General features: G+C 48.4%; 1 protein-coding gene across 1 annotated transcript; it reads right to left on the bottom strand.

Annotated features, from left to right (window-relative positions):
* Nucleotides 1-290: 290 nt before the first annotated feature.
* On the bottom strand, nt 291-12,386 carry CUNH14orf93 (chromosome unknown C14orf93 homolog). Its single transcript, XM_040740570.1, has 6 exons — nt 11,784-12,386; nt 8,032-8,349; nt 4,006-4,067; nt 3,710-3,813; nt 1,623-1,735; nt 291-1,337 (listed from the first exon to the last, which is right to left on the bottom strand). Exons 1-6 carry the CDS (start codon nt 12,384-12,386, stop codon nt 912-914), a joined length of 1,626 nt encoding a protein of 541 aa, XP_040596504.1. The 3' UTR covers nt 291-911.
* Between the last annotated feature and the right edge of the window lie 4,936 nt (nt 12,387-17,322).

The raw sequence follows: 17,322 nt of genomic DNA, 5'->3' as shown, positions 1-17,322 counted from the left end.
GGCAGAACACTGAATACATAATAAATATTAAAAAAAAAAAAAAAAGACAGGGTTTCTCTGTGTAGCTGTTGTTTTTCTCAAGACAGGGTGTCACTCACTATATATAGCAGGCTGGCCTGGAACTCATGGAAATCAACCTGCCTCTACTCCCATGCAGGGTTTCACTCTGTAACTCAGGCTAACCAGGAATTCACTCTGTAGCCCCGGCTGGCCTTGGACCCACAGCAGTCCCCCAGTTTCAGCTTTCTAAATGCTGGGATTCCAGGTATGAGTCACTATGCCCGGCAACATAAGAAATGTTTAAGCTTTAATTTCCTCACATGTAATATGTGAATAATAAAATTTTCTCATATAATCCAACAAATAATAGCCATCATTTAAAAAATCCAAACTATAACTAGCAATATCTAGACCCTAATTCCAAATACCAGTAAGCCCACGTTCCCCTGCTAAGAAGAGAAAGCCCATGACTAAAACGTCCCACCAGGGGGCAGTATTACCCTGGACTGGTCTGTTCTGCTTCCAGGGCAGCACAAGCGCAGTTTCTCCTGAGCTGTGGGTACAATGAAGGGAGGGAGGGATGGGAGGGTGAATGGGGGGCAAGAACAGAAATAGGGACACGTATCAAGGCCTCATGTTTCTTTGACCCATCCCCCTTTTCATCCCAGGCTCCTCCGAGGCACTGTTTATGCTTAGGAATAAGCATTTTCTGGCTTGCCACTGGCGCGCGGGAGAGGCACTCCCCTGCCTTCTACATAAGTTCTGCTACCCCACGAGAGTCTCCAGCTTCCACTTTAAGTAGACACTATGTTAAGAGAAGCAGATTTGCTTTTGCCGACTGCAGGAGGCCCTCATTATTGTGAGCCACCGGTTTCCGGGATGTGGAGAGTGACGGGGCAGAGCGACCCTCGTTATAGACTATATTCATCCTTTTCCACCTTGATTTCAATGAATGAGTTCAGATCAGGACAGGACGTCTTGTGAGGCTGGTCAAAGGATGGAGAGGCTGGTCCTTTCTCGTTGCCTCCTCCTCCTTCCTCTTGGAAATTGGGATTGTAAAGCTCGGGTGGAAGGAGCTGGGCTTCCACAGACGGCAGTCTGTCTGAGGGAGGCCCGTACACACGGTTGGCTTTGGTGCCGTGCTTTGAGTTAGCGTCCAGGTGGTAGCAGAGCTCTGTGAGACGCTGAGCCCGGAATCGGGGAGAGCGGGCCACCCACACACCTGGCTCATTAAGACTGTCCTCCTCATCGGACATCAGTTCTTCTGTCACGTTCTTCCACAGCTGCTGGTCCTCGGGCCCAAAATGCCTCATGATACTGGATCGGTTGGCAAAGAGCTACGGTAATTCCCAGGACAGAGATTAGAAGAAACAGACCATGGATTGTAGGAAGGGTTTATGCTGGGAGAAAGGACGTGTAAAATCTGTGCCTAAAGGCACCTGGTCCTCAGGTGAGACCTCAGGGTTAGCTCACCCTCCACCCGGCTGTCTGTCTGTCTATCTGTCCTCCAGTCTGCCGACTGTACCCTCAGCTGCTGTACTCTCTGGCATACCCTTCCCACTACAACTTACTGGGATCTAGGCTAGGGTTTCAGATCTCAAAAGAAAGGCCTAGAGACCTACCCGGTATCGGCGACTTCGAAGTTTCTTCTCCTCCTTTTCCTTTAGGCCTTTGAAAGGGTTAAGAGAGTTGCGGTACTCCCGCCTCTTGGTTAGGAAGTAGGCCACACAGGCTCCTGGGGGGAGGAGACAGCAAGAAGCAGGACCTTCCAGAGCAGGGATCCCCGGCCCACACTGCTGCTTACTGAGTGGAAGCTTAGAGCCGCCTATGAGCAGGCTAGGCTGTCAGTCCTCTTGGATTCACCTTCACCCCCCAAATATCCCTCACTGCAAAGAGAACTCCAGCTGCTTCTGTGCATTAACCTCTAGCGTCGGCTCTACTATTGCTACCCTACCCATAGATCGCAGGACTTTCTTGCAGCTGTCACAGGACCTCAGCAGTAGGTGTAGGCGACAGAGGAAAGGAAGGCAGAAAACTCAGAACTCCGTGGCTTTAGTTTTTGAGATCTAATGTTATTTGTGGGGGGGGGGTTTGCCTGCATGTGTGTCTGTGTGGCACATCTGTACGGTGCCCTCAGCAGCCAGAGAAGGACATCAGATCACCTGGAACTGAAGTTACAGATTCCTGTGAGCCACCATGTGGGTGATGGGAATTGAACCCAGGTCCTCTGGAAGAGCAGCGGGTGCTCAGTCACTGAGCCACCTCTCTGGCTCCAGAACATATAGCATTCAGGGCAGGGGACTGGCTTCTGGGTTGGCAAGATGGCTTACGGGGTAAAGGAGATGGGTGCCAAGTCTGATGACCCTAGTGCCATCCCTGGAAGCAGGGAGTCAACTACCACAAGTTGTCCTCTGAGCTCTACATTCGTACTGTGGCAAGCAATTATAGATGAGCATGTATGTGCACACACACTACACACACTAAATAAATAAATGCAGTACCTTTTGCTTTGTTTGTTGTTTTTTCAGCTTTTCAAGTCAGGGTTTTTCTGTTACTGCTCTAGATAACCTGGAACTCCCTCTGTACACCAGGCTAGCCACAAACTCACAGAGATCCGCCTGCCTCTGCCTCCCGAGTGCTGTGATTAAAAGTGTGCACCACCACTGCCTGGCTTGTAATGGTTTTTTTTAGATTTATTTATTTGTTTGTTTGTTTATTATGCATACAGTGTTCTGGCATGCATGTCAGAAGAAGAGATCTCATTATAGATGGTTGTCAGCCACCATGTGGTTGCTGGAAATTGAACCCAGGTCCTCTGGAAGACTAGCCAGTGCTCTTAACCTCCGAGCCATCTCTCCAGCCCCTGTAATATGCTTTTTAAAGGAGTGGGGCTGGAGAGATGGCTCAGCAGTTAGAAGAACTGGCTAGTCTTCCAGAGGACTGGACTTCACAGCATCCACACGACAGGTCACAGCTTCTGTTCTTGCAGTGCCTGGGCATCCAATGCCTTCTCAGGCTCACACATGCAAATGGTACACATGCATACACTCAGACACACATACACATGCAACATAAACAGATAAATACATATTTAAAAAACATCAACAACAAGGCCAGCATGGTGGCACGTGTGTCTCTGTAAGTTCAAGGCCAGCCTGGTCTACATAGACAGCTTCAGGACAGCCAGGTGACAGAGGGAGACCCTTGTCCAATAATAGTAATAATAATAAGCAGCTAACCCTGACCGCAGAGTCAGTCTCTACTAACACAATGTGTAAGGGCACTCTAGTCCTTTTCCCGTTTCCATTCCAAAATGAGTAGGGAAGAGGGCAATTTGGAGTAATCTTTAATAAATTCTAGGCGAGAACAATAACAAAAGGTTTTAAAATGCACACGCACTAGTCTCTCTCCCTTCCTTCCTTCCTCTCTTCCTTTCTTTCTCTTTCTTCATAGCCCAAGCTGGCCTAGAACTCTGTAGATAGCCTAGATTGGCCTCGAACTTGAAGTGGGCCTCTTGCCTCCGTCCCCAGTCCTGGGACCACAGGAGTGAGGTCCCATCCCTAGCTGCTACGCGCTATTTTACTACCAACTCCATCATCCCCGTGCCTCCTGCCTCCCAGCCAAGGGTAAGTAGTAGAAGGGGCAGGCAGGGAGCAGGAGCAGAGGGAAGTCTCTGGTCCCTAGGGTAAAAAAGCAGAGGGTTCCTTACCCTTTAGCTCCTTATCAGTGTAGTTGTGGGGACTGCTCATCAGTTCCTGCTTGAGCTTTTCCAAAAGGAATTTCACTACGGAAATATTCCAAGAGGACTTAATGCTGTCAGAGAGGAGAAAAGACAGAGTTAGGCAGACAACTTCTGAGCAGCCAGACACACCTGGAATGAATCAGCTTTGCAGTAATCGCCTTGGCTTGACACAAGCCAACATCCGCCCCCCCTCTGGGTCCCCCCCCTCCCTCTTCCCTCTCAGCAAAGCACCCTGTAAGCTTTTTGTCTTCAAGGGACCACACCTTTCAGATCCGTTGAATCTCTTGTCATTGGTGATGTGGTTATGCACATTGTGGACCAGTTTCTAGGGGGAGGGAGAAAGAATCAGGTCAGGAGTAGACAGGAAAACTTCCCTCTGGTCCCTAGGGTAAAAAGCATCGTCCCGGTGTGTGGCTTCGTCTCTGTCCCAATCATCAGTTCTACTTCCCAGGCTTTTTGTTTTGGGTTTTTTGTTTGTTTGTTTGTGTTTCTCTGTGTAGACATGGCAGTTCTGGAACTTGCTCTGTAGACCAGGCTGGCCTCAAACTCACAGAGACCTGCCTGTCTCTGACTCCCAGGTGCTGGGATTAAAGACATATGCTACCACCACCCAGCTTTCAGACACCTGTCTTGGATAAGTTTTTTTTTTTTTTTTTTTTTTGGTTTTTCGAGACAGGGTTTCTCTGTATTGTTTTGGAGGCTGTCCTGGAACTCGCTTGGTAGTCCAGGCTGGTCTCGATCTTACAGAGATCCACCTGCCTTTGCCTCCCGAGTGCTGGGATTAAAGGCGTGTGCCACCAATGCCCAGCTTCCTTGGATAAGTTTTTATTGCTGTAAAGATACACCATGACCACAGCAACTCTTATAAGGCAAACATTTAATTGAGGGTGGCAGCTTACAGTTTCAGGGGTTCAGTCCATTATGATCATGGTGCAGAGCATGACTGGGAGCATGGCAGACATGATTTTGGCTACATCTTGTTCATAAGGCAATAGGAAGTTGACTGATTCACTGGGCAATATTCAAGCATAGGAAACCTCAAAGCCTGTCCCCACAGTGATATACTTCCTCCAATAAGGCCATACCTGCTCCAACAATTTCATACTTCCTACTAGTCAAACTCCCTATGAGATTATGTGGGCCAAATACATTCAGAGATCGGTCTGCCTCTGCCTCTGCCTCTGCCCTCTGGCCTCTGGCCTCTGGCCTCTGGCCTCTGGCCTCTGGCCTCCGGCCTCTGGCCTCTGCCTCTGCCTCTGCCTCTGCCTCCTGAGTGCTGGGATTAAAGGTGTGCACCACTAACACCCAGCTGACACGCTGAGTTTTAATGAAGGGTTTTATATTTATTTCTGTTATATCTAGCTTTGTTTTTTTTTCTGATTTTTCATCCCAAGCCCCTGCAGTCAATGGAGATTATGAAAAGTGATAACCCCCTATTCAGAAACCCCCAGTCTATCCCCCATCTCTAGAGTTGGATGACTATACAAAATAGGAAGGTACCATCAGCTTTTAGTAGTTCCAGCCTCCACTTTATGAAGAAGAACAGTACTATTAGCTTCAAATTCTGCATGATGGCACATACTTGTAATCCCAACACTTGGGAGGAAGAGGCAAGACTAGAAGTTCAAGGTCAGCTTCAGCCATACTGGGGGTCTGGAACCAGCCTGGACTGCATGAACCTTTTAAAAGGGGGCTGGAGAGAGAGTTGAAAACACTGGCTGATGTTGCAGAGGACCAGGATTCAGTTCCCAGCACTCACATGGAAGTTTACTTAATTCAAGTCCTGGGGATCCAGTGCCCTCTTTTGGTTTCAGGGGGTACCAGACACACACACAGTACACATGCATATATGAAGGCAAAATACTTCTACACATAAAGATAAGAAATACATCTTTAAAAACTAGAAACTAAAGTTCAAATGTAAACAATCACACAGGAATAGGTGAACGATTTCATGAAGGTGGGACCTCTCAAAAAAGGAAAAGGAGTTGCCTGTCTTCCAAGCTCGTAGCTTGGAAGAGATCAGATGATGAAAAACCAAGCCAGACTTGAAGTGCAAAGGGAAAGCACTCTAGACGGTGGGTGTTGAGACTGTAAAGGCTGTTGGCTCATCTACCTCCTGGGTGAGCTAAAAATAAATATACTTCCCCAAGGGTGGCTGGCATCTGCAGCATTCCAAAGAGTTAAGCATACTGGCCTGGTCCACAGGCTCCACAGGGTCCCTAGCAGCATCCACAGGCATCCCAGCAGATCAGAGAGAGAGCTCTTGGACTCCTTCCAGAGCTCAAGATTAGCACTCTAAGGCCCTATAACCATTCTTCCCTTGCAAGCCAACAGTCTTGCTCAATAATGTATTTTCCTTTATTTTTCTGAAATAGTCTTACTTGCTGTAGTGCCAGGGCTGGCCTCAAACTTAGCTTGTGTAGACTAGGCTGGTTTCAGACTCAGTATTCTCCTGCCTTGGCTTCCCAAGCCCTGGAAGTACAGGTATTCTCCAAGTGTGCCTTTTTTCATGAATACCTTCCTTTCTCTTAACACTAGTACTTAAAACCTAAACTAAAGGGCTTGCTGCTGTTCCAGAGGACCCAAGTTCAGTTCCCAGCATCCATGTCAGGTAACTTACAATCACCTCAAACTGTGGCTCCAAGGGATCTGACATCTTCTTTTGGCCTCTGAGGATACATAAACACACATGGAAAACACACACACACACACAAATATATGTGTGTGTGTGTGTGTGTGTGTGTGTGTGTGTATCATTGCTTTTCCAGAGGACCCAAGTTCAATTCCCAGCACTCACACTGGGATACTCACAACTGCATATAACTCTGGCTCTAGGAAATAAAACACTTTCTGGCCTCTGAAGACTCCCGCACACATATAGCACACACACACACACACACACACACACACACACACACAAATTAGAAAACATTAAAAATCTATATTAAGATTCAGTTTCGGGGCTGGAGAGATGACTCAGAGGTTAAGAGCACTGACTTCTCTTCCAGGGGTCCTGAGTTCAATTCCCAGCAACCACATGGTAGCTCACAACCATCTACAATTCAATCTGGTGCCCTCTTTTGGCATGTAAGCAGAACACTGTATATATGATAAATAAATAAATCTTTTTTTATAAAAAAAAGATTCAGTTTCAAGGACAGCCTGGTCTACATAGCAAGTTATAGGTCAACTAGGGCTAATGTAGTGAACCCCACCTCTCATTAATTGATTAATATTTAATAAACTCCAACTGCTTCTAAATAAATAAGAAAACACACTCAGAGTACACTGGGTATAGTGGTGTATATGCTTATAATTCCAGTCAGCACTTGTGAGGTAAAAGCAGGAGTTCAAGGTCAGTCTCAACTTTGTAGTGAATTGAGGCTACTCAGTTTCACGAGACCCTGTTTCAAACAAACAAAGAAAATAAAGCCCCCCAATCCCACAAAGCTCTTGAGCTCACAGTTGATCCAAGAGACTACACTCACACGGAAGAAAATCTCGCCCTCTGTGCTGTAGACAGGCTGAGCTGGAATGCACATTGAGGGACATGCAGTTCGGTTCCTACCTGGCTTCTGCCTGTTGGATGTAAGCATTCTCCCTCTGCCGACCCACCAGCGACAACAGTCTGCAAAGTGGCTAGTCGTGATACATGTCCCTGGAGGGCAGCTCCTCCAGGCTGAGCAACACTGTGCTACAAGGTCTTTGTTTCCGCTGGCTGCCACACTGAGGACTCTCAGCCCAGCAGCATGTCCCTGGGGCTCCCATCCTCTCCAAGAAAATGTTAGGCCGTCTTCCTAGCCAGTCCCTTTCTGCCTCCAAGGGCTCTCAGAATGACTGGATTCTCGAGAAGTCTGTGGTTGGGCAAATGGCACTAAGCCTGGTGGCTTCCCACCTCTGTGGGGCTGGACACTGACTGCTTCAGGACACTCTAGCTTTCCCACACAAGACGACCCTTGTTACTTACCCTGCACATTGGCTAAAACTCGACCCTTGTGGGGGGGGGCGGTCAGTCTGCTCAGTCCTTAAAGATCTTCCCATCAGCATTATGAGAACACGGAGAGAGAGAATTCTCTTCTCTTTAAAGGGACACCATTCTGTCTACACAAGCTGGCAAGACCAGGCAATGGAAACGCTCTGCCCATGCTCAAGGTTACAGAATAATGTCTCTCTTTATCCTTCTCATTCCAGTAGGATTTAAGGCACTACTCATTCTATTTGGAGGCTTCAAGTCAACCCACTCTTGCAAACTAAAGAAAAAAATGACTGAAACTGAGCTCACTTACGGAGAGCACCAGATCTCGCTTGCGCCTGGAGTTTTTCTGCCCAGTCCCTCGAATCCTGCATGGGGAGCCAATAAATCCCATCGAGCGGCTCAGTTCCCCAGCGACGCCAGGGCTGGACTCATCCACGGCATTGTCCAGTGCCACCGAACCAAGCATGTCCTCAGGGCGGGCTGTGGGGAGCTTGGTTCCATTTTCTGGTCCTGTCTCTGAGGATGCCCTCTGGATAGCCAGCTGTGTGGCTGGTGAAAGCTGTTTGGCATAGGCAGGGACCAACACTCGTTGTATTGCCCCCTCAGAGGCCACATACTCATCCGCCATCTGAGAAGACAAGAAGAGCAGTCTATTAGAGCCAGGCAGAGCAGGACCTGCTTCACCACCATTCTTGGCCAAGAACAGGGAACAATGTAGAGGAAAGGTCAGGTCAGCAGCCTCTTGTGCCAGTGGCTTATTTCTGGGACTCTCTGAGAGCATCAGGAAATCGCAGATCATTCTCTTTTCCCCCGGGTGTGTATGGGTGTCTTTGCCTGTGTGTCTGTCTGGGCACCACATGTGTCCAATGCCTATAGAGGATGTCACACAAACAACAGACACCCAACATACGCTCTAGTTCCTTAGAGGGGCCGGTCTGGGCCAGGCTACAGCCCATAGTCTGGGCCTTCACCTCCAGCTGATGCGTGTGCGGTCAAGGACACACAGGGCAAGGAAAGGAGGGGGCAAAGCAGACCGCGGGAGGAAAGGAGTGGGGATTTTGCAGCCCGGAAAACAAAACGGTGGAAGGGAGGGAACCACACTCGTGGAGAACGATGCGGAGGAGGCAGCTGAGATCCGCAGGCCCATGAGCTGCCTTCCGTGCTGTGAAATCTAAAAGCTAATTCCATCCTGCCAGCTTGGAAGCCTTCCCCGCCCCAAAGAACCCCCAGCGCAAAGCACCACCTGGCCTGGGTATCCTCCCGTTTCCTGTCTCTCAGGCCCAAGCCAGGCAGAGAGGGCGAGGTACAGGGACCAGTGCTACAAAGCTAAGCCTTTAGGAGCGACAGTCAGCGGCTAGGATAGGCTAGCGTCACCATCAGCAGATGGGCTGGGAATTGCCCCTTCTCATTCACCCCGTGTGTTCGGGTCTTTACTCTTTACTGGGTATTGTTACCATGTTTGGGGCAAAAGGCAGGAGTGGGCAGACAGTGGGAGAGAGCTGAAGACCCCGCTGTAGAGTGTGGTGCACCTGCCATTCCCTGCCTCTGTGGTCTCTGCCATCCTCTGTCTCCTCCTCTTCCCTGAGTGCCTTTCTGCAGTTCTTCTTAGCCAGGGTTCTCCCTTGGGCACGGAAAAACGGAAGCACTGTGTGCTTCTGTGTCTTCTCTTGCCCAGAAGAGGCTCGATTTCCCTCCTCCTCTGCTCTCTGCCCCCACCTTCTAAAAGACATGTTTTTATTACTTCTAATTATGCGTTTGCATGTGTGTGCGTCTGTGTGTGAGTGTGAACACGTAAGTGCAGGTCCCAGGAGACCAGAGGCATCAGATCCCCTTGGAGGTGGCTGTTGTGAGCCACCTGACAAAGATGCTGGGAACTGAACTCAGGTGCTTTGGAAAAGCAGTAAGCACTCTTCTTTATTATTATTATTAATTTATGTTTTACATTCCAGCGTAGGCACTCTTAACCACTGAGCTGTCACTCCAGTCTCCACTTGGGCTCACCATGAAGCCCAGGCTAGCCACAAACTCATGATGATGTCACTGTCACACCCTCTATGTTCCTAATGTTCCTATTCACTTTTCTTTTGAAACAGGGTCTCAGGCCATGTATATTCTGATGGCCTTCATCTCACAGAGATTCATCTGTCTCTGCCTCCTAGGTGCTGGTACTAAAAGTAAGCAATTAAGCCAGTGGTGGTGGTCACTGCCGCCGCAGCCTTTAATGCCAGCACTTAAGAGGCAGAGGCAGGCGGATATCTGAGTTCAAGGCCAGCCTGGTCTACAAAGCTAGTTACAAAATAGACAGGAGTACATAGAGAAACCCTGTTTCAAAAAAACCAAAAACAAGGGGGGGGGATTAAAGGGGTCTAGAGAGATGGGTTAATGGTTAAGAGCATGCATTCGCTGATCTTCCTAAGGACCTGAGTTTGTGTCTCAACACCCACACAGAGTGGCTAGTTAACAGTCTGTAACTCTAGTCCAGGAGATCTGACTCCCTCTTCTGGCCTCCCCCTGCCATGAGTGCACGCACATGGAGCCCCCATATATACATAATTAAAATTAAAAAATAAATCTTGGGGGGCTGGAGAGATGGCTCAGAGGTTAAGAACACACTGACTGTTCTTCCAGAGGTCCTGAGTTCAATTCCAAGCAACCACATGGTGGCTCAAAACCATGGGTAATGAGATCTCACATCCTCCTCTGGTATACATGGAGTGTTCTATACATAATAAATAAAATCTTCTTTAAAATAAATCTTGAAAGGCAATCAAAGGCATACATCACCATGCCCAGTATTCTGCCTGCCTTTCGAGGCTCACACCTGTAATGCCAGCTCTCAGGAGGCTGAAGGGGTAGAATTGCTACAAAGTTGAGAACAGGAGCTGGAGAGATTGCCCAGTGGTTAGAGCACGGGCTGCTCTTCTAGTGGACCTGGGTCCAATTCCCAGCACCCACATGGCAGCTCACAACTGTCTGTAACTTCAGCCAGAGGATCTGACCCCTCACACAGCCATACACACAGGCACAGAAAAATAAATGAATAACTGGAAAAAGAAATAATGCAAGTATTCTTGCCAGGCAGTGGTGGCACACGCCTTTAATCCCAGCACTCACTTGGGAGGCAGAGGCAGGCGGATCTCTGTGAGTTCGAGGCCAGCCTGATCTACAAGAGCAAGTTCCAGGACAGCCTCCAAAGCCACAGAGAAACCCTGTTTCGAAAAACCAAAGAGAGAGTAGCAGGATTGCTGTAAATTTGACAATAGCAGAAACTACAGAGTGAGTTGTAGGCCAGCTTGGGCTAGAGTAAGATCCAAGCAATCATTGTTACCATCAAACAGGCAGTACCTCCTCATCCGACCTAAATCTTCCTTCCTTCCTTCCTTCCTTCCTTCCTTCCTTCCTTCCTTCCTTCCTTCCTTCCTTCCTTCCTTCTTCCCTCCCTCCCTCCGTCCCTCTGTCCCTCCCTCCCTTTTTTGCCAGACAGGGTTTCCTCTGTGTAACAACTCTGGCTGTCCTGGGTCTCGTTCTATAGACTAGGCTGGCCTCAAACTCACAGAGATCCGCCTGCCTCTGCCTCCCGGGTGCTGGGATTGAAGGTGTGCGCCACCAACGCCCAGCTTCACCTGACTTTTAATACGCTTATCCTTTGGCTTTCCCCTCTTCCCCTCCACGCTTCCGTCTCTGCACTGAAGCCCTTCTTGGCAAGCTGAAGGCCATGATAAAATATGAATGAGACGTCTGCTCATGGCAGGCGTTCTCGCCAGGAAAGGCAGAGCTGGTGGAGCAGCCGAGACAGCTGTGGAAAAGATGCCACGCTGGAGCTGTTGAGAAGGTGGGGAGCACCACCTCACTCACCACTTGCGCCAAAAATGACCTGCCAAAAAGACTCGGGTGGAAACAGGAGTGCAGGCTATCCCTGAAAGCGGGGGAAGCCTGGTGGGTGCCCTTCTGTTTTATCACAGACACACGTGGAAGAACGGCTTAAAGACTGAAAGAGGCGTGTGATGAGTATCTCCAGAGGCTCGGGCAGGGCAAGCATACGGGAGTTAGGGAGTCACTTACGGGGTTGAGCAGAGGGGCCCCCTCTGCGGCAGCCAGAGCACATCCCGGGAGCCGCAGATCTCTCTGGGGGGCCGCGAAGAAGCCCAAGGGCCCCTGCCCCACGGTGGAGGCTGCGCCCAGCTGCCTCAGCTCCTCAATCACCACCTGCACACCGCTGCCCACGCTGTCACACTCCTCCTCCATGGCAGACACAGTCTTGCAGGCTTCCCCCGGGCTCCCCTTGAGCAGTCCAGGCTCTTCGGGTGGTGGGCTGCGGGCCCGGTTCTCCCCATCTTCTTCAGTGGTGCAGACTTTCCCCTGCCGTAGCTCACACACTTCCTCCTGGAGCTGTTTTAACAACTCGTTGTTGGCCCGAGCAAGACCCAGGGCGGCCTCAGCCAGACCCACCGCCTTGTCCACCCGCTGGTAGATAATATGCAGGAGCTGTTCAGAGCTCTGCACCGCCAGGCCGTGTCCTGTCACTGTGATAGGGGTGCTGGCAGGAGGGTTCCCACCCTGAGAGCCCGAGCTGCCCTGGCTCGTCTCACTCTTACAGGTACAGCAGCAGCATCTGCCTTCACTGCCACTGGGAGGGGAGAAGAGAATGGTGGCACTGAAGGACATAGCTGATGGATGCAGATAACCGGACGGCTGCGCAAGTGTCCCGGATAACCGGGTGCACACTGCCGGACGGCTTGTTCCAGACAACCGGGTGCACACTGCCGGACGGCTTGTTCCAGACAACCGGGTGCACACTGCCCGATGACTTGTTCCAGACAACCGGATACACACTGCCGGACGGCTTCACAAGTGTCCCGGATAACCGGGTGCACACTGCCGGACGGCTTCACAAGTGTCCCGGATAACCGGGTGCACAGTGCCGGAGGACTTGTTCCAGACAACCGGGTACACACTGCCGGACAGCTTCACAAGTATTCCAGATAACCGGGTGCACACAGCCGGACGACGTCACAAGTGTTCCAGATAACCGGGTGCACACAGCCGGACGACGTCACAAGTGCTCAGAGAACTGGCCTTCAATAGGTAAGAACTGGCCTCGAGATCCACTTTCCTTTCTCATGGGAGGCGGTAGGAAGGGCTGGGGCTCCAGGCTGTGGGATCCGGGAGGAGTAAGCTAGTGGGTGAAGACACACACAGTCCATGGTTGCTTCTCAGCCTTCTGTTGGCAGGTCCTGTGCTCCCTAACCACACGGCACACTGGTGTCACACAGCCTTCACTGAAAGAGTAAAGCAGAGCAAAGGGTCTATTGAGTACAGTTCCAGAGGATTCAAGGCGTTCTTGCACCCAAGCAAGGACACTCCCAAAGCCCCACTGTAACCCAGGGGACAGGAAAGGACCACCTGCAAAGATGAAAAATCAAGGAAGAAAGTGGAGATCTATTTCCCCCTTTTCTCTCTGAGTCCTGTCATTACTCTAATTGCCCCTTGGTGCTTTGACAGCATCCTTTAAGGAGTTCAGGACACTTCGTGTAGGACATCTCATCTACACAACGCTAGGACACAAGTATCAGCCAGGCCTGGAGAAGAGAAGTGCACAGAAGTTATGGCTTTCTTATGGTCAAAGAAGAAGATGGAACCTGGTTATTGCTATTTGCAGCCTAATATATATTTAAGCTGATATCAAAATTTTTGTTGCACAATTATTTATTATTATATGCTATAATTTTCATACAGGTGCATTCAGAGTAAGACTTCTAAAAATGGTGCTGGAGAAATGACTTAGCCATTAAGAGCCTGGACTACATAGTGAGTTCCAGGATACCAGGGCCATGTTAAGAGTTCAAACACTTCGTATAGGAGTTTAAAAGCCTCTAATTTGCTCCCTTTATATTGAAGAAATAGCTTTCCTAGGCTAAATATTCACTATAAAAACTTAACTCAAGGAGCTAAAGAGAATGCTTACCAGTTAAGAGCATGGGCTGCTCTTCCAGAGGTCCTGAGTTCAATTCCCAGCACGCACATGACACAACTGTCTATAACTACAGTCCCATGGGATCCGATGACCTCTTCTGGTGTGCAGATCTGTATACAGACAAAATGCCCATATGCATAAAAAGCATAACCAATAAATCTAGAGAGGAAGCAGAACTTAGCTCAAATCCATGTACAGCTTTCCTGTCGCTACAGTCCCTGGAAAGCACAGCTGAAGTTGAAACTAAAGGTTAAAGCAAAACCACGAGGCAAATGTATGTCAGCTTGTGGATGGATGTTTCCATAAATTTACATAATGCATTCTTTCCCTTCCTAGATAAGGCCTATACTGCACCTGAAGATCTGGGTGTGTACTCGTGAGAGTAGTATATGTGTGGGTGTTCCTGTAGGGACCAGAGGAGAGCACTGCCTGTCCTTGGCCTCCTCTATCCCTCTCCATCTTTTTTTTCCTTGAAGGCAGGGTGTCTCGGTCTCTTCCTGAAACTAGTACTCTCATTTTCTCCAGCAAGGCTGTCAACCATTTTCCTGCTCTGCTCTCCACACGCTAGCATTACAGGTGCAGCAGACCAGCCTGGCTGTTAGGAGGGCGCTGTGATCTGAACTCAGGTCCACAGCAAGTGCCTTTAACCATTGAGCTATCTCTTCAGCACCAAGATTCTTTTTTCTTTTCTTTTCTTTTTTGTCTTTTTGAGACAGAGTTTCTCTGTGGCTTTGGAGGCTGTCCTGGAACCAGCTCTTGTAGACCAGGCTGATCTCGAACTCAGAGATCTGCCTGCCTCTGCCTCCTGAGTGCTGGGATTAAAGGAGTGCGCCACCACCACCCTGTTCCTTTTTTTTTTTTAAGATTTGGTTTTTTTTCTTATGTAGACAGTATTCTGTCTACATGTATGCCTGCAGGCCAGAAGAGGACACCAGATCTCCTTATGGATGGTTGTGAGCCACAATATGGTTGCTGGGAATTGAACTCAGGACCTCTGGAAGACCTAGCTGGCTGGCTTAGTACTTGCCACGTATCCCTGTATAATATACAGCAGTTACATAGCAATTTTCCCAGTTTTCTCATCTCTCCTGTTGTGTGTGTATAAACAGTGTCTGTCACAGGGGCTGGGGAGATGGCTCAGAGCCTAACAGTATTTGCTGCTCTCCCTCAGGGCCTGAGTTCACATCCCAGCAGCCATGTCAAGTAGCTCACAACTAACTGCAACTTCAGCTCCAGAGGTTTCAATGTTCTCTTCTGGCTTCCAAGGGCACCATCCCCAATACACACATGGACACACGAATAAATAATTTAAAAAGTTTTAAAAAGATTGTCTACATCAAAAACACCTACAGAGACCTACCTATAAGATACTGTCACAGGGTCAATGCTCCACAGATAGCAGCTTGCTAATATTATAACTATTATTACTAAGTTTTGTATTCCTACGACAGACATCAAACCTGACTCTAATTTGCTTGTTTTGGAGGTTGTTCTTGAAACAGAGTCTAACTATGTATCCCGGGCTGGCCTGGAACTAGTTATATAGCCCAGGCTACCCTTGAACTCTTGGAGATCCAACTGCCTCAGCCTCCTGGGATCAAAGACATCTTGTCATAATGCTCAACATGAAATTTTTTTAACTTTTATTGATTCTTTGTGAATTTCACACTGTGTATTGGGATCCCACTTATCATCCCATCTCCTTACATCTGCCCTCTGCAAGAAAAAAACAAAAACAACCAAAGAAGAAGAAGGAGGAGGAGGAGGAGGAGGAGAGAAGAAGAAGAAGAAGAAGAAGAAGAAGAAGAAGAAGAAGAAGAAGAAGAAGAAGAAGAAGAAGAAGAAGAAGAAGAAGAATCTTGTGGAAGCTGTAGTATAGCCCATTAAGTCACACAGCTTACCCTTTAGTGCATTCGTATTTACTTCCAAAATGAATTTCTAATTTGAATAAAACATAATAGCCTGAAACAGAAGTGGAAGATATTTTCCCCAACCTTAACATCCAATTTCTTCTCTTTCTCCTTTTCTTCCCTTCCCCTGTCTCTCCCTCCCTCCCTTTCTTTCTTTGGAGACAGGGTCTCATTCTGTAGCCCAGTCTGGCCTTGAATTTATAGCAATCCTCCCTGCTTCAGCCTCCTGAAATCTATGATTACAAGCTTGAACCACCATGGCCAGCTTTTTTTTTTCAGTATTTATTCATTTATATTTATTTGAACTTTTCTGTTGTATTTTTCTACTTTCTTGAGACAGGGTTACTCTGGGTAGCCCTCCCTGACTGTCCTGGAATTCAATCTGTAGATTAGGTTGTCCTCCATCTCAGAGATCTGCCTGCTTCTGCAATCTGATTGCTAGCATTAAAGGCTTGAAACTTTTTTAAAGATTTATTTTTATTTTATGTGTATGAATGTTTTGCCTGCATGCATGCATGTGGACCATGGTCTTGGTTGGTGCCCGCAGGAGATCAGAGAAGAGTATAGGATGTCTTGGAAATGGAGTTACTTACATACAGTTGTGAGCCACCAGGTGCTGGGAACTAAACCCTGGGAACCTGACTCATCTCTCTAAGCCTTAAATATTTGTTTGTTTTTCTAAACAGAGTTTTTCTGTGTAGTCCTGGATGTACTGGAACTCGCTCTGTAGATCAGGCTGGCCTGGAACTCACAGAGATCCACCTGCCTCTGTTTCCCAAGTGCTGGGATTAAAGTCATGCACCATCACCGCCCGGCTAAAGACTTTTATTTTGTTTTGTTTTGTTTTTTGAGACAGGGTTTCTCTGTGTTGCTTTGGAGCCTGTCCTGGAATTAGCTCTGCAGTGCTCTTGAATGCTGAGATTAAAGGCATGCACCACCACCACCACTACCCGGCTAAAGACTTATTTTTAATTGGTGTGTGTGTGTGTGAGTGTGTGTGTGTGTGTGTGTGTGTGTGTGTGACCGAGAGAGACAGAGAGAGACAGAGAGACAGAGAGAGCACTAGAGAGAGCAGTATGGATGCCCTTGGAGCCCTGATGCTGGAGTAACATGGGACTCAGCTGCATGACAGATGTGGTTGCTGGGAAAGGGTCTTTTGGAAGAGGAATAAACACAGGCTGAACCATGTCTCCTGCCCTTTTGCTTTTGAGACTGGGGCTGAAGTAACCCAGGTGTCCCTGAACTCACTGCGTAGCTGAGGGTGGTCTTGAACCCTTTATCTTCCTGCCTCCATCTCTCAAATGCTGGTATCACAGGCATACCTAGCTATTTTTTTTTTGTTTTAATCAGAGAGTTTAGCTATGTACCCCAAACTGGCCTTGAACTCACTATGTAGGCTAAGCTGGCCTCCAGCTTGCAGCAATCCTTTTGTCTCAACTTCTCAAGTACTGTGATTATAGGTGTGCGCCACCATGCTTGAGATGCAGACAGGAGGGAGAGTCAGAATTCAAAGTCATCCTTGGTTACCAAAAGAAAAAACAAAAACGATCTTGGGGCTAGAGAGACAATTCAGGATAAGAGGGCTCTTTTGCTCTTGCAGAGGAACAATGTTCAGTTCCCAGCATCCACATGGCCATTGGTGACTCCAGCTCCAGTGGATCCAATGCCAACTTCTCATCTCTCCTGACTCCTGCACACAGTCAGTGACACACACAGT

Source organism: Mesocricetus auratus, unplaced genomic scaffold (assembly GCF_017639785.1).
Source record: "Mesocricetus auratus isolate SY011 unplaced genomic scaffold, BCM_Maur_2.0 Super-Scaffold_100707, whole genome shotgun sequence".
Lineage (NCBI taxonomy): Eukaryota > Metazoa > Chordata > Mammalia > Rodentia > Cricetidae > Mesocricetus > Mesocricetus auratus.
Note: the sequence above shows the minus strand (reverse complement) of the source record. Positions and strands in the feature narration are given on the sequence as shown.

Coding starts and splice junctions, on each gene's coding strand:
- CUNH14orf93 (XM_040740570.1), bottom strand. CDS start 12,386: ATGTCCTTCAGTGCCACCATTCTCTTCTCCCCTCCCAGTGGCAGTGAA. Junction 8,350..11,783: donor GGGCCCCTCTGCTCAACCCC/GTAAGTGACTCC, acceptor TTGTCTTCTCAG/ATGGCGGATGAGTATGTGGC. Junction 1,338..1,622: donor TTCGAAGTCGCCGATACCGG/GTAGGTCTCTAG, acceptor GAATTACCGTAG/CTCTTTGCCAACCGATCCAG.